Source organism: Camelina sativa, chromosome 11 (assembly GCF_030686135.1).
Source record: "Camelina sativa cultivar CO46 ecotype springtype chromosome 11, ASM3068613v1".
Lineage (NCBI taxonomy): Eukaryota > Viridiplantae > Streptophyta > Magnoliopsida > Brassicales > Brassicaceae > Camelina > Camelina sativa.
This window is the reverse complement of record NC_141890.1, coordinates 33,112,105-33,125,849: the sequence shown is the minus strand read 5'-3', so window position 1 is coordinate 33,125,849 and position 13,745 is coordinate 33,112,105. Positions and strand designations below refer to the sequence as shown.

The 13,745-nt window shown below is 37.5% G+C and overlaps 1 protein-coding gene, 1 long non-coding RNA gene and 1 other non-coding gene across 4 annotated transcripts; 2 read left to right on the top strand and 1 right to left on the bottom strand.

Moving 5' to 3' along the window:
- The first annotated feature begins 600 nt into the window (after positions 1-600).
- LOC104724750 (uncharacterized) lies at positions 601-3,579 on the top strand. 2 transcript variants are annotated; one of them, XR_757763.2, is made up of 8 exons: positions 601-1,206; positions 1,312-1,330; positions 1,440-1,534; positions 1,833-1,918; positions 2,026-2,091; positions 2,333-2,869; positions 2,972-3,268; positions 3,362-3,579. It is a non-coding gene; the product is annotated as an uncharacterized LOC104724750 (long non-coding RNA). The 2 variants fall into 2 exon arrangements; XR_757764.2 differs by having other exon boundaries at positions 782-1,206; positions 2,023-2,091.
- Positions 3,580-5,299: 1,720 nt separating this feature from the next.
- LOC147934740 (U6 spliceosomal RNA) lies at positions 5,300-5,402 on the top strand. The gene has a single exon (XR_015573228.1). It is a non-coding gene; the product is annotated as a U6 spliceosomal RNA (small nuclear RNA).
- Positions 5,403-11,739: 6,337 nt separating this feature from the next.
- Positions 11,740-12,828, bottom strand: LOC104728528 (uncharacterized). Its single transcript, XM_019232012.1, has one exon. It carries the CDS (start codon positions 12,826-12,828, stop codon positions 11,740-11,742), a length of 1,089 nt encoding a protein of 362 aa, XP_019087557.1.
- Positions 12,829-13,745: the final 917 nt, after the last annotated feature.

The window sequence follows — 13,745 nt, the reverse complement described above, 5'->3', positions numbered from 1 at the left end:
GTATTATGCCTTTATAGAAAATTTGAAGATGCATTTGGACGTTTCAGCGTTTTGCGGATCAATTGGTGACAACTTGTCCTGTGGGAAGGTTGTTAAAAGGTGGAGACCAAAGTTCGAGTAACGTCTGACGCACCAATAACCTACTGGTAGATTTGGATATCCACAATAATGGGTTATGATCGATGCCCTGCAGGGCCAGCTTGGAGTCCATTTGGACGGCTAGCGGTGAGCTAATAATATCTACGAACGATCCGTTGAAACAGCTAGCGGTGAGCTAGTGGGGTCCGTGGGACGGGTTGTCACATAAAAATTGATTTTTACAAATTTGTTTATATCACACAACATAGTGCATTTTTTTTATAAAGTTATTGTTTGAAAATTTGAGTCGCTAATTTAATCCAATATACGTATATTTTTCTAATAAGAATAACAAACAAAGGAGTTTGTTAATAAAAGTAAAGTTGTGGGTTTCAACGAATTAATACAGAGCAAAGACTTTTGACGAAGAACAACACCAACATGGAAATACATTATTACCTGTCTTTACGATTTCCACATACATCTATAAATTGAAGAAAGGGTTAACAAAAACGAAGAAAAAAGGAGAAAGAGAAATTAGACATCCAATAATAAAAATATATAGCCATTTACATTTTGTTTATTGATTATTGAAAATATTTTTTTCTTTTTCGTATAAGTGTACGTTTTTATTAAAATTCTGATAGGGATTAGGGTGTAGCTTTTTAACCCTATAAAATGTATTAAAAATATACAGTTTTCTCCCCAACAAATGCAGCATCATGGGTTCAACTCTGGAGAAGTGGAGAGTGATCTACACTTGGAACACCAAACGAACTTGTCAAACTTACACTTAGGGGTGTCAATTGGGCATTAGGCCCGCGGGCATGGTTCGTTAGGTGTCTTAGCGGATCGGGTATGGGCTTCCCATTTGATGCCCAAAAATTGGCGGGTCTTGCGGATTCGACCCGTATGGTTTGGGGGTCAATCGGACTTTTCTCGATTACGACTGCGGGGAGGCGGGCGGTCCGAAATTTCTTTCATTTTCTTCCAACATGATTCAGTTATGCGCAAATTCTCAATGAATCTGGTCTGCTTGTGATGACTGATGTCTGATGAAGTTATGGTTAGTGAAAGCCTGTGCGAATTTGACGAGGGATTGCAGATAGATTTTCAACAAGTGCTATTGTAAGTGTTTCTGGCTAGTTTTGTTTAGAATCTTTGTTTATGTATTCTGGTATGGGTTTTGATTCAAGCTCGGTTACTGGCTTACTGCAATGGCGGTTCCTTCAGCGGAGATAGTCAAAACAAGGTTCCCATTAATACCCATGAATCTTTTGTTTCTTAGAGACCATACACTTCAGTTTATTGATTTTTCTTGTTGTGTTCTTTTCATTTTCTTTATCATGTAAAATTTTCAGGCTGTACGGCTTCAGTTCAGAGGAGAGAAGATATTGAGAGCTGCAATGGAAGATTATAAGTCCAAGCCTCCAAGGGGATGCGTAATGCCAAATAGGTGTTTTAACTTTGTCCTTTCTAATGCTTATGTCAGGAGGATCTAGACTTGATTCATGCTATATATAGAAGTCTCTCTCTCTTTGCGTTAGCTATTGCCTCTTGGATAGATCCGTATTGATTCAATGTTGTTCGATCTATGGAGTTGTAGTTTAGATCATTGACTGATATTGAGTTTTCAGTTGAGGGTATCATATATGTAATCTTAGATCTTATGTTCTCTCTAGGATCAAACTTGAGAAAAGACTCTATTTGGTATATAATATGGCGGATTTATGAGTGCTTGTGTTATGCTGCAGAACATTCATCAAGGGTATCCAACAGAGACTTTGATACGCTTTCTTAAAAGCCACGGATTGGAATATTCAGATAGCTCAAAAAAATGGTTTTAAATCTGATTCTAACATTGAGTTTGCAGCTTTTGCTTATGCAATTCTGTGACCCTTAGATCTCATCTGATCATTATTTTTCTTTACCCTGTTGTTGTAGCAGCTTTTTCCTAATGGAATGAGGGAATCAGAACAAAGACATGTAACACTCTCAGAATTAGTGCACAAGGTACGACAATTTAAGTGAAGCTTTTGGTTCATTTCTGCTATTTGTCAGTCTCGTCTTATTGGCTTCAATTCTCTACTAACTCTCTGTTGGCCTCTTGTTCTTTTGGATTAATTTTTCTCCTTATGTATACTCAGTTACCGGGTTTGATTAGTATATATGATATTTTGTATCCATGAAGCATTATTAGCTTTAAGAGACCACAATGTTGATTTTTTATGCTATGCTTTTATGTGTATGGCAGAGGAAGGTGCTTTGATAGAGCTCTCTAATTGTGACAACAACACCTGCTTTATTAGACGTGCTTATGGCTGCTGACAAGTTTGAGGTTGCCTCCTGCATGAGGTATTGTAGTAGCATGACCCCTGATTCCGCTCTGCTCTATCTCGAGCTCCCCTCTAGTGTTTTAATGGCTGAAGCATCCAACCTCTAACCGATGCAGCAAAGCAGTTCCTTGCCTACAACAGCCTACAGGTAACCGCTGTCTAGCTTGTTTTAAAATTTAAACCAAACCCTGCGACACACCTAGAAGCTTTGAAAGATAATTAAAAAATATATTTAGTAATTAGTAAATACTAACTAGATATTAGAAGATTTAGTCGTTTAGAGTTTGTTTAAAAGCTGCAAACCCTAAATAGTTTAGCATAATTCATTGGCTAATTGCTTTGCTTGACAACACACACGACTTCATCTCTCTACACACGACTTCATCGAGACACACCAAAACCTCAAAGTCCTCAAAATCTTTACACGACTCCAGTCCTCAAAGTTTATCGTGATGGTAAGCTATATTGTTCCTTTTTGTCTATTGTCAAAACCTCAATCCTTTAAACTCTTGTGATATGATATTTCAGTTTTTTTTTTTTTTTTTTTTTTTGTAAAGGATTCAAATGATTCTTATGATCTGAGATCAATAGACTTAGAGTCTCAAAGAGTAATTGATGATGCAAATGCTCAAGAAGAACATAATATGTTTGATAGAGCAGAGCCATCTACAAGTCGTAAGAGAGCAGCGATTCATATTGATGTAGATGATGTTGAAAAGGACTAAGGAAAGACATCATCATCAGAACCGAAGAAGAGAAAGCAGAATAAGTACATAAGCCGTCTTCTCCCAAAAAATGTTCAAGCACTAATATGCTGCGGCAATTGGTTAAAAGGTTTTGAAGATATGAAAATGGTAAGCAAACAATTTTCACAATTTGGTATTGATTGTGTAACTTTTAAGTGATATATTTACCTTGACCTTCTTTTATTACTTTGCCATATGTAGAGGAGGATGAAGAATTTGATGAAGATGAGACACATTACCTTCTTTCCAATCAATTGTTGATGATGAAGCTTGATTTGGTTGAAGAGACATCTTGACCTTGAGATTTATGTTTTCAGCTTTCCATTTCAGTTTAATATTTTGATTTAATGTTTCAGTTTAATACTTTGGTTTAATACTTTCAGTTTACTATTTATTTGATTTACATTTCAGTTTAAACATCTTCATTTGTTGTTTATGGTTCTACTTGTTTTGCTATGTTTGTGCCTCATGTGCGATTGAAGGGTCTTGGGCTCTTGGCCAAGAAATACAAGAAGCTTTTCCATGTTGAACCAAATGAGAGAGAGAGAGGGAGACACACTAATGCGAGACAGAACATAACTGATATGTCTGAACACCTAGTTTCCGATATAGCTTAGCTTTACTTAGCTCCATAAGCTTGGCCGCTGAGAGTATCCAAGGCACATGACAATCCTAACTAGCATCACAGGCAAAAAACAACAATCGAGTGATAGGGCTAAGCAATTTTCATGGTTGTGGTAAGAGAGATGAGTGTATCTGAGGTGACCCACCATCACCATTGAAATGATCTGCAACATGAACTAAGCACTAACAACAACAGCCATAGGAGCCGCAAAGCAAATAAGGAGAAGAAGAAGTCGCCCGCGGGCATGCCCGTTAGTCCGCAAAACTAAGCGGAGCAGGCATAGGCTATGAGTCGTCGCCTGCCGCCCGTGGCGGACCACCGAAAATACGGGACCGTCACGGTCAGTCCGTTTGGGTGCGGGCATGCCCGTTTGACATCCCTACTTACATTATAGAAGTAAAAGTTTGTGAGTTGATTTAATTTAACTGTCACTAATAACTACTTCAGATTGTTAATAATTATTTTTTATAACTAAATTTATGTAATTAATATTCCATCATCATAACAAATTTTGTATACAGAGTTTATTTTTTTTGAATCACGAAATTCTTGGGTATCTAAACAAAAAAAATATATATATATATATATTGGGTATATCAAAAACTGTTATTATCTCTCACCACTCTTATATGGTATCACATGCCTCCAAATTTTGATCTAAAATTCAAACTCGTTATGCCATTGAGATTCCCTTTACTTTTTGTTTCTTAATTTGATTTACTGATTTTGTTTTGGTCAATCTCTTAGCAATGTTCTTTCTTTTCTTTTTTTTTGAAAACCATTATTAAGAGATCTCCGATAAAACTGATATTTATGTATATCTTCTTATTGTTAAATAGGTAGAATTACCTTTGACCAAAAAAAAAAAAAAAAAAAGCTAGAATTACCATTATCATATATGTAAATAACTTGTTAATCAAGTGTGAGACTTTGTATAAATAAGGCTAATGAATAAATGGAGAGAAACTATTTCACTTCTAAGTTCTAAGGTTTCCTCCAATTCTATAAAACATGGTACGGACTGAGTGTTAACGAGATAGTTTTGGATAATATCTGTGACTAATCAATGGGGCCATGAGGGTCCAACAAAAGATGTATCAAACCGGAATAAACTGAACTATAATTAAATAGATATGTTATTGTAGTAAATAAGTTACTCCATGTATACTGTACAAGGTTAAACCGTAACGGTTAATGTTAACATAAGACTTCTCTACTCTAGCCGTAAGTTTCGTGCTTAATCCACACTACTGGGCCAGTTACTGCAACGGACAAATGATGCAAACAACTTAGTCTTTTTAGTTTTTACCTAACGCTGTTTTTCTTTGCACCAGCGACGATCGTTTTCTCAATCAGAAAGAAGCATTTTACGTAAGGTGAACAATGCTAATGGACACAAAGAAAGGCCCATTTAAGCTGTAAACTAATAAAGTAATAAGTAGAAAAAGTCCCACATCGTTTCACTTAGACAGACGAAGCTGTGTTTATATAGTGTTAGAGTCGAATAAATGATTGTCCCTTCGGGGACATCCGATAAAATTGGAACGATACAGAGAAGATTAGCATGGCCCCTGCGCAAGGATGACACGCACAAATCGAGAAATGGTTCAAATTTTTTTTCCAACTGATTTACTTGACGAGGATCCGAGCTTTCTTTTCTCATATTGTGATTTAGCCCTTCCTGTGACTCGGGTAAACAAACTGCAAAAACCCAAAGAGCTTGGTTCTTATGCTTTCACCTCTTCAGTCTTCAAGATCCAAAGAAACTAGCTCCGTTTTATCATTATGATCATTTATCATGACCAACTACTACTAGCCTCTTATGGATATGGAGCACTAGAAGTCGACTCATGAATCTATTTATGGCAGACTGAATTGTAAATAAGCATTTAGTTCACAAGTGAATAGCGGAGATGAGATGTTTGGTACGTATAACGGTATAAGTCACAACAACAACAAAGGGGAACTTAACCGAAGACATTAACAGAGTCATAATCTTAGGATGGGGCTTAACTTGATTTTGCAGCCAAGACGAGGCTTTTTGTGTTTCCGGTTGGTTTGTGAATTGGCTCTGGCGGAGAAGAACGTTAACGTGCTTGCTTTCAATTCGTAGGGAGTTTCAATTTTTTTTTTTTTTTTTTTTTTTTTTTTTTTTTTTTTTTGTTGTTGTAAAATCTTGAATAAGTAAAGGGAATTTTACTGACATGTTATACATTTTAGGTAATATTACCAGAATCTACAAAAAATTTTTTATTACTAGAATATTTCGGGTATTTTCAAAATACCCAGCGTGCCCTTGTTTTATGTTACCGGAAAAAACGTTATTACAAAAATGTCATCGCCACGTCAGAAATCGCTGACGTGTATTAAATAACTCAGCCGTAACGCGTTATAGAGGTAATGACGGCTGAGTTATAGGTATGTTGCAGCTGATTTATGGAAAAAACATTTGAGTAAGATCGGACGGCTAACTTAGAGCATAACTCAACCACATGTTACAACTGAGTTATTAAAATCTGGCTGAGTTATGCTCTAACTCAGCCGTCCTTACGGCTGAGTTTTCACCCGATGGTTGAGTTGTCAAAATTTTGGCTGAGTTAGAGCATAACTCAGCCATAACGTGTGGCCGAGTTTTCACCCGATGGTTGAGTTGTCAAAATTTTGGCTGAGTTATCAATACGACACGGCTGAATTAACTTTCCCCGCCTGGCTAAGTTATGAAAAATGGCTGACTTATGAGATGTACTTACGGCTGAGTTATGGTTAAATACTTAAATCTATAACTCAGCCATGATAGGCTGACTTATCGTACAACTCGGCCATTTCACGGCTAACTTAGTAGCAAAAGATTAATTACTAGAATGTTATCCAGTTACGACTGACTTATTAAACGATACGGCTGAGTTACATATTTTCAGTTGACCAAGCGGCTGAATTTAGCAGCCATTTTTCTGTTTTTTAATTACTGTAATGTTATTCATGTTGTGACTGAGTTATAATTTGTTTGATGGCTGAGTTTTATTAAGGCTGAGTTATTATTTCTTTAATGGTTGACTTGCCACATCGGACGCATCATCCATGTCAGCATTCCATGTCATCATCTTTCTTTTCTGGAAATACGAAACGTCGTTCCTTCGATTCTTCAACTGGTTATTAAGTGAACTATTTACCTTATATATCACACCTTGTTCTTCTACTTCTTCTTCATTTTCTTCTTCACCTTGTTCTTATACTTCTTCTTCACTTTCATCTTCACCTAGTTCTTTCTACTTCTTCTTCACCTTCTCCTTTATTTTCTTTCATGGATCCAGTTCCGGTACTAGTTGTTTCCGGTAATTGGATAAAGAAACAGAGATATGTATTTAGCACCGACGATAGAGCGTGTATAGTTGTGCAGATCGATAGAGGCACAACACATGAAAAGCTTGTGGAGCTTGTTCTTGAAGACTACGGATTGGACGCGTTTAGCCATGAGCTAAAGCTGAGCTACATGTTCTCGAACAAGGCACTAAAACTAATGGCGCATGATACTCCACCAGTTTTTGTCTCCAATGATCGGCAGTTGCAATGTTTTTTGGGGCTATGGAAAACCGATCAGCTACGTCTCTGTGTGGAGTTTTCGGCTAAAGAGTCTACAAAATCTAGTGGAGCTAGAGGAAGTATGATATGGCCAAGCAGTGACTCGAAAGTAGAATGTACATACGAAGTGGACGGTGGGGGATTTGAAGGCACTTGTTATGATTATAGTGATGACGAAGAAAATGAAGAAGAAGAAGAAGATGTCGAAGAAGCAGCTGACGAAGAAGAAGACGATGAATTTTCAACTTGATTTGATGTTTTCGACGACTCCGATGGTGCATCATCTGATAATGATAACTTTTCTGTCTTGGGCGAGCCTCCGAACAAAGACGAAGATGCACCGACTCTGGCTCCTAATAAAGACGAAGATTCACCGACTCTACCTCCTAAGAAGAGAGCTCATAACAACGATAATGCCGGATCGACTATGAACCCAGAGGCTTTTAGGTTGGAGTTGTCAACGCTAAAAATTGTTGTAGGACAACAATACAGGAGCAAAGCCGAGTTCAGGAATCGCGTGAGACTTATTTCGGTTAGGGATGGATTTGATTTTAATTTACCAGTATCAAATCCAAGAATGGTGGTTGCGCGGTGTTGGGTTGAAGGATGTCTTTGGAGAGTTCGTGCATCTAGACAAGGGGATGAGCCGGATTTTCATGTTCGTCTATACGATTCGGAACACTCATGTTCTGTGACGGAACGTTCTAATCGATCCTGTCAAAAACCAGCTGGTGTATTGGCAGGTCTTTACAGGGACTATCTTGTTGATCTTGGTCCGGAAGTTAAACCTAAAAGTGTTGGAGTCATTTTCAACAAGCAATTTAGTATGAAGGTAATTACTCTGTCTCAGCTGACTTATTGACATAATGGCTGACATATCATTACTTTATGGCTGGATTATTAATGAATACCAGCTGACTTAATGATTTTATAAGGCTGATTGATATGAATGTCTTGACTGATTTATTTACGTATTGTGGCTGGTTTTTTGATTTTCTACGGCTGACTTATATTTTATGGCTGATTTATTAATTTGTTGGTGTCAATAGATGGGTTATTGGAAGGCATATCGGTTGCTGCGGTTTGCAAGGGAGATCGATCAGGGAACTCCTGAGGATAGTTTTAGCGAATTGCCTTCTTACCTATACATGGTAAGAAGGGAAAATCCAGGTACAATCACGCGTCTCCAAATAGATGATGAAGATTGTTTCAAATATGTTTTTATTGCTTTTGGTGTGAGTGTTGCTGGGTTTTCTTTCATGCGCAAATTTATTGTTGTCGACGGTACGTTTCTCCATGGTAGTTACAAAGGGACGCTTCTAACAGCCCTAGCTCAGGATGGTAACTTTCAAAATTTTCCAATAGCTTTCGCTATTGTTGATACTGAAAATGATGAGTCTCGGCGTTGGTTTTTTACACAACTCAAAAATGCCATTCCTGACGAAAAGGATCTTGCGATAATCTCTGACAAACATAAGTCAATAGGGAAAGCGATTGGCGAAGTGTATCCATTGGCTTCCCGTGGAATTTGCACTTACCATTTGTATAAGAACATTTTGGTGAAGTTCAAAGGAAAACATTTGTTCCCTCTGGTGAAAAAAGCGGCAAGGTGTTTTAGGCTGTCAAATTTTAATGAGGCTTTCAATGAGATTGAAGCACTTCATTCCCAACTACATTGATACCTCCTAAGAGCTGGTGTCCGAATGTGGGCGCGTGTTCATTTCCCGGGTGAAAGGTACAATTTAATGACAACGAATATTGCCGAATCAATAAACAAAGCACTGTCAAATTCTAGAATTCTTCCCATAGTTCGACTGCTAGAATCAATACGGAATATGATGACCAGATGATTTTCTGAACGGAGAGAGGATGCGCAATCGCAGCTAACAACGCTCACTCGAGGTGTTGAGAAACTGTTAAAGGTAAGTTTACATAAGTCAGTCGTCAATGTTGATAACTCAGCCATAATAGTTTTCGTATCTCAGCCATAACTATTACATATATCAGCCATAACAGTTTTCATATCTCAGCCCTTACCATAATAATTTTCATATCTCAGCCATTATTGTTTTCATAGCTCAGTCGTAATTGTTTTCATAACTCAGCCTAAAACGTTTTTTTGTTTTTTTTTTGTTCTACTCCCTACTAGGACCGTGTCACCGCAACAAGACTTATGCAGGTACAAACGATTGATGCTGTACGTGTGCAAGTTACATATGGAACATCTTTGCATGTTGTAAATTTGGAACTAAAAAAATGCACATGCCGTCATTTCGACCATGAGAAAATACCATGCATCCATGCAATCGCAGCTGCAGAGCATAAGGATGTGTCTCGTATATCCTTGTGCAATCCAAAATTTAGGAGCGTCGATTTGGTTAACGGATGGGGTGGTTCAATCGTGCCTCCAGATGAATCAGTCCCGGTTCCTGCTACTGTGGATAATCAACCGTGCTTGCCTCTGATTATTGTGAACCGGCCAGGAAGGCCCAAGAAGCGTAGGATTAAATCATCTTTGGAAGTGGCCATTGGAAATAAACGCCCTAGGAAGCAACATGCATGTTCGCGATGTAAGCAAGTTGGGCACAATGTGAAAACTTGTCGGATGTAGTTGGGGAGATTTGTTTTATTTTGTGTAATAACTCAGCCGTCAAGTCGTATAAATCAGTCGTTTGCTTTCAGATTGTTTCTTGTGATAACTCCACCGTTAATTCATATAAATGAGCTATCTACTTTCAGATTGTTTCTTGTGATAACTCAGCCATCACTTACTATAACTCAGCCATCAAAGCCACCTTTCGTTTTTTCATAAAACTATAACTCAGCCGTTAAGCAATATTTTGGCGGGAAACCATAAGTTAACCTAATAATAAACGAGAAATTTCTTTTGATAACTCAGCCATTATAGATTTTTCATTTTGATAACTCAGCCGTCACATAAATCGATGTAACCTTTCGTTTTTCCGTCAAACTATAACTCAGCCGTCAAGCAATATTTTGGCGGGAAACCATAAGTTAACCTAATAATAGATGTGACCTTTCGTTTTTCTATTGTTTTCCCTTTATATTCATATAATTCATTGTATCGTTTCGGTTTCTTCTTCTCCGCTCATTGCACCTATAAATATTGCATCTTCGTCGATCAGTTCACCTTCAAAACTCATCTATCATTATAATGCATTTCCTTGGATCATTGCACATGTAAGTATCCTCTCCATGACCTCTCAATCTATTGCATATTGTCCGATCATTGCACCTATCAGTTTGTGACAATTGTTTTTCTTTTGATAACCGAGCTATGGACGGAGAGGGTTCCAGTAGATGTCAAAAACGCAAGGCAGAGTGGGGAGACGAAGACAATCAGCCGTCCATCCGCATGGCCGAAGCAAGTTCCAATAAACGTCAAAGAAATGCAGATTTCAAGTGGGAAGAGGAATCACTATTGGTCGTGTCTGAAGCTTTTACTTAGACGAGAGTCGAGGCCGAGGCGGAGACAACTGATCACTACACAGCAATTCTGCATATGATGGATGATCATATGAAGAAGAAGGAAGAGAAGACCGCCCTCGAGCATCAAGTGGAACTAATCGACGCTAAAATATCCCAACTGAATCAAATATTGGGTGGAGAACTTGTCGACTTAGAGACAGAGCACACGAGGTTAGAGGTTATGAGAGAGATTGCGCAGGCCGATGTCGAACAGTGTGTGGTTCCTCCTCCTCTTAATCGGTTTTAAAAAGTGAATTCCATTTTACCGTCGTCTCGTCTTCTTTATGAACTCTGAACTTTTTTTTTTATTTATTTTTGTAATGTTTAATATTAATATAATTTAGTCGTAAAACTATAACAAGTCGTATAAATCAATCGTTTGCTTGTGATAACTCAGCCATAACTTACAATAACTCAGCTGTCACATGAATCGACGAGACCTTTCGTTTTCCTATGAATATTATAACTCAGCCGTGAAGTCATATAAATCAGCCATTTATTTTCAGATTGTTTCTTGTGATAATTCAGCTATAACTTTACTATAAATCAGCCTCAAACTGAGAGTAGATACTAAAATGTGGAAGCATAAAAGGTGGATAATAGCCTTACAAGAGCTTAACAAAATATATAAAACAATATCCAACAATCTTATACTGTCTAATCAAGGTACATAGATATTTTCTCTGGTTATAATTAAAGATATGAGTAACTTAAAAATGAGGTTTTAGATATGTACATATGTCAAAGGATGCTTAGACTTATAAAACCCCTTTATGAGAGTAGTGTATGTCACTACATTTGGGAGGCAATCCTTGCTAACCATGAACTCAAACATATGCTTAGCCTTACCCATTGATCAATGAATTGTAAGTGAAAATATCAGGATCTATTGTCTTCGGATCATCTCCTCATACAAAATTTCCGCCTCTAAAAGCTTCCCTTCTTTCACAAACGCATCGATCAAAGCATTGAAAGTAACGACGTTGGGGTTGATTCTCCTCTCGATCATATAAGTAAGTAAACGAGAGGCATCGCTCCATCGTCCGTAATTACAAAGGCAACTTATGAGGGAGCTGTAGGTAAAAATATCTGGTTTGATTCCATTGGTCTCCATTTCATTGAACAGGTCAATAGCATCATTCACATGTTTGTATTTGCAGAGACCATCAATGACTGTGTTGTAAATTACAACATCAGCCTCTATTTGCCCTTTCTCCATCTTCATGAGCAAAGTTAAAGCCAAATCAGTATCACCTCTCTTACATAATCCATTAGCTATTGTACTATAAGTAAACAGATCTGGCTGACAGCCTTTGGCAACCATCCGGTCAACTAAGGCCACAGCTTCAGAAGCTCTGTTGTGAAGAAAAAGGTCATGAATCAGAGTGTTAAATGTAACGGCATTAGGTTGATATCCCATTGCCACCATCTGATCAACCAAAGCTACGGCATCTGAAATCCTCTTACTGTGACAGTATCCATTGACAAGAGAAGAAAGCGTGACAACATCGGGCTCATAGCCGAGTTTCATCATCTTTCCCAGAATAGCTAAAGCAAGAGGGAGTTGAGAGCGGCGGCAGAAACAGTTTATGAGAATATTGTAAGTATAGAGATTATGTGAAATTCCCAAATTTTGCATCTGTTTGCCCAGAGAGATGACAACATCAAACCTCTTCATCTTAGCAATAGCACTCAACAGTTTACTGAACTCAATGATTGAAGGAAAAGGACGAGACTTGACCATAACACTGAACAGATCAACAACATCGTCTAATTTAATATCACTCATCCCATTTCTACTCAATATCTCTCTGTAATCACCACTGAGGCTAGCATAAGCTCGCACCCGGTAACAACATAAACTGCAATGGCCAAACGAAGTAGGAGCAGTTCTAGGGTTACCTTTCTGAAGAAGACTCCGATGACCAAACCTATTTCCCGTCGTCAAAGATGCAATCGCAAGCAAACTCCTCATCTTCAGCTGATTTTGGGTTTCTTCTCAATTTCTCTAACTAAAAATATCTGAGCAAATCCTCTCTGGTTCAACCAGAAAGAGTTTAAAAAAAAAACACTTGTGCACCGCCGTTGGATTATTTTATGTATTTGACGGTCAAGATTTAATTTAATCATTTCTAATTTTACTAACCGACCGATTCACTCTGACTTCTAGACGGTTTTTTTTTTTTTGGCATATCCTTCCATATAAAGGCAGCAAAAGCTTCTACATTAAAAGCTTTTGCTGCCGAGTAAAAGAGCAAAAGGTAAAGAGTAAAGGTTAGTGTTCCAAGAAATCAATTATTGCTAGAATGCTTCGAGTAAGGTACTAATTATCATCTCTTCATCTTCTAAAAAATTTGCCTCATAAACGATTCGCCAAAATCTGCAAAACAAAAAGGAAATTTTCATTCAAGGATTTGTACCTATTATAAAAACTTCAGCCAATGTACAAAAGCGTGACACTACTTTTCTAGTACCACGGATTTAGAAGATGAATGTAAGATTGTAGCTAACAACATCATACAACAATCCAGTCAGAAATAAATATGAGTCTAATAAACTATAAAAGGAAAAGATGGTTTTGCAGAACTCAGAACAAATATGCAAGTTACTCATCTAAAACCGCACAATCAACCTATATAATTTCCATATATGAAGGCAAACAAAATCTAGAATGAGAAAATTTAAAGAAGCTGTAAAGTGACAGAACCTATTTTGTTTCCCTGCCTGTGATTGTGAGATGAGAGTTTGTGGGTGTGACTAAAGGCATTGGTTATATATGTTTATGTAGAGAACGAAGAGATTAACCTAATTTCCTATTATAAGACAACTTCATAAAACTTACACAAGACAACAAACCAAATTGTTTTAAGAAATACATGTAACACAAGCACT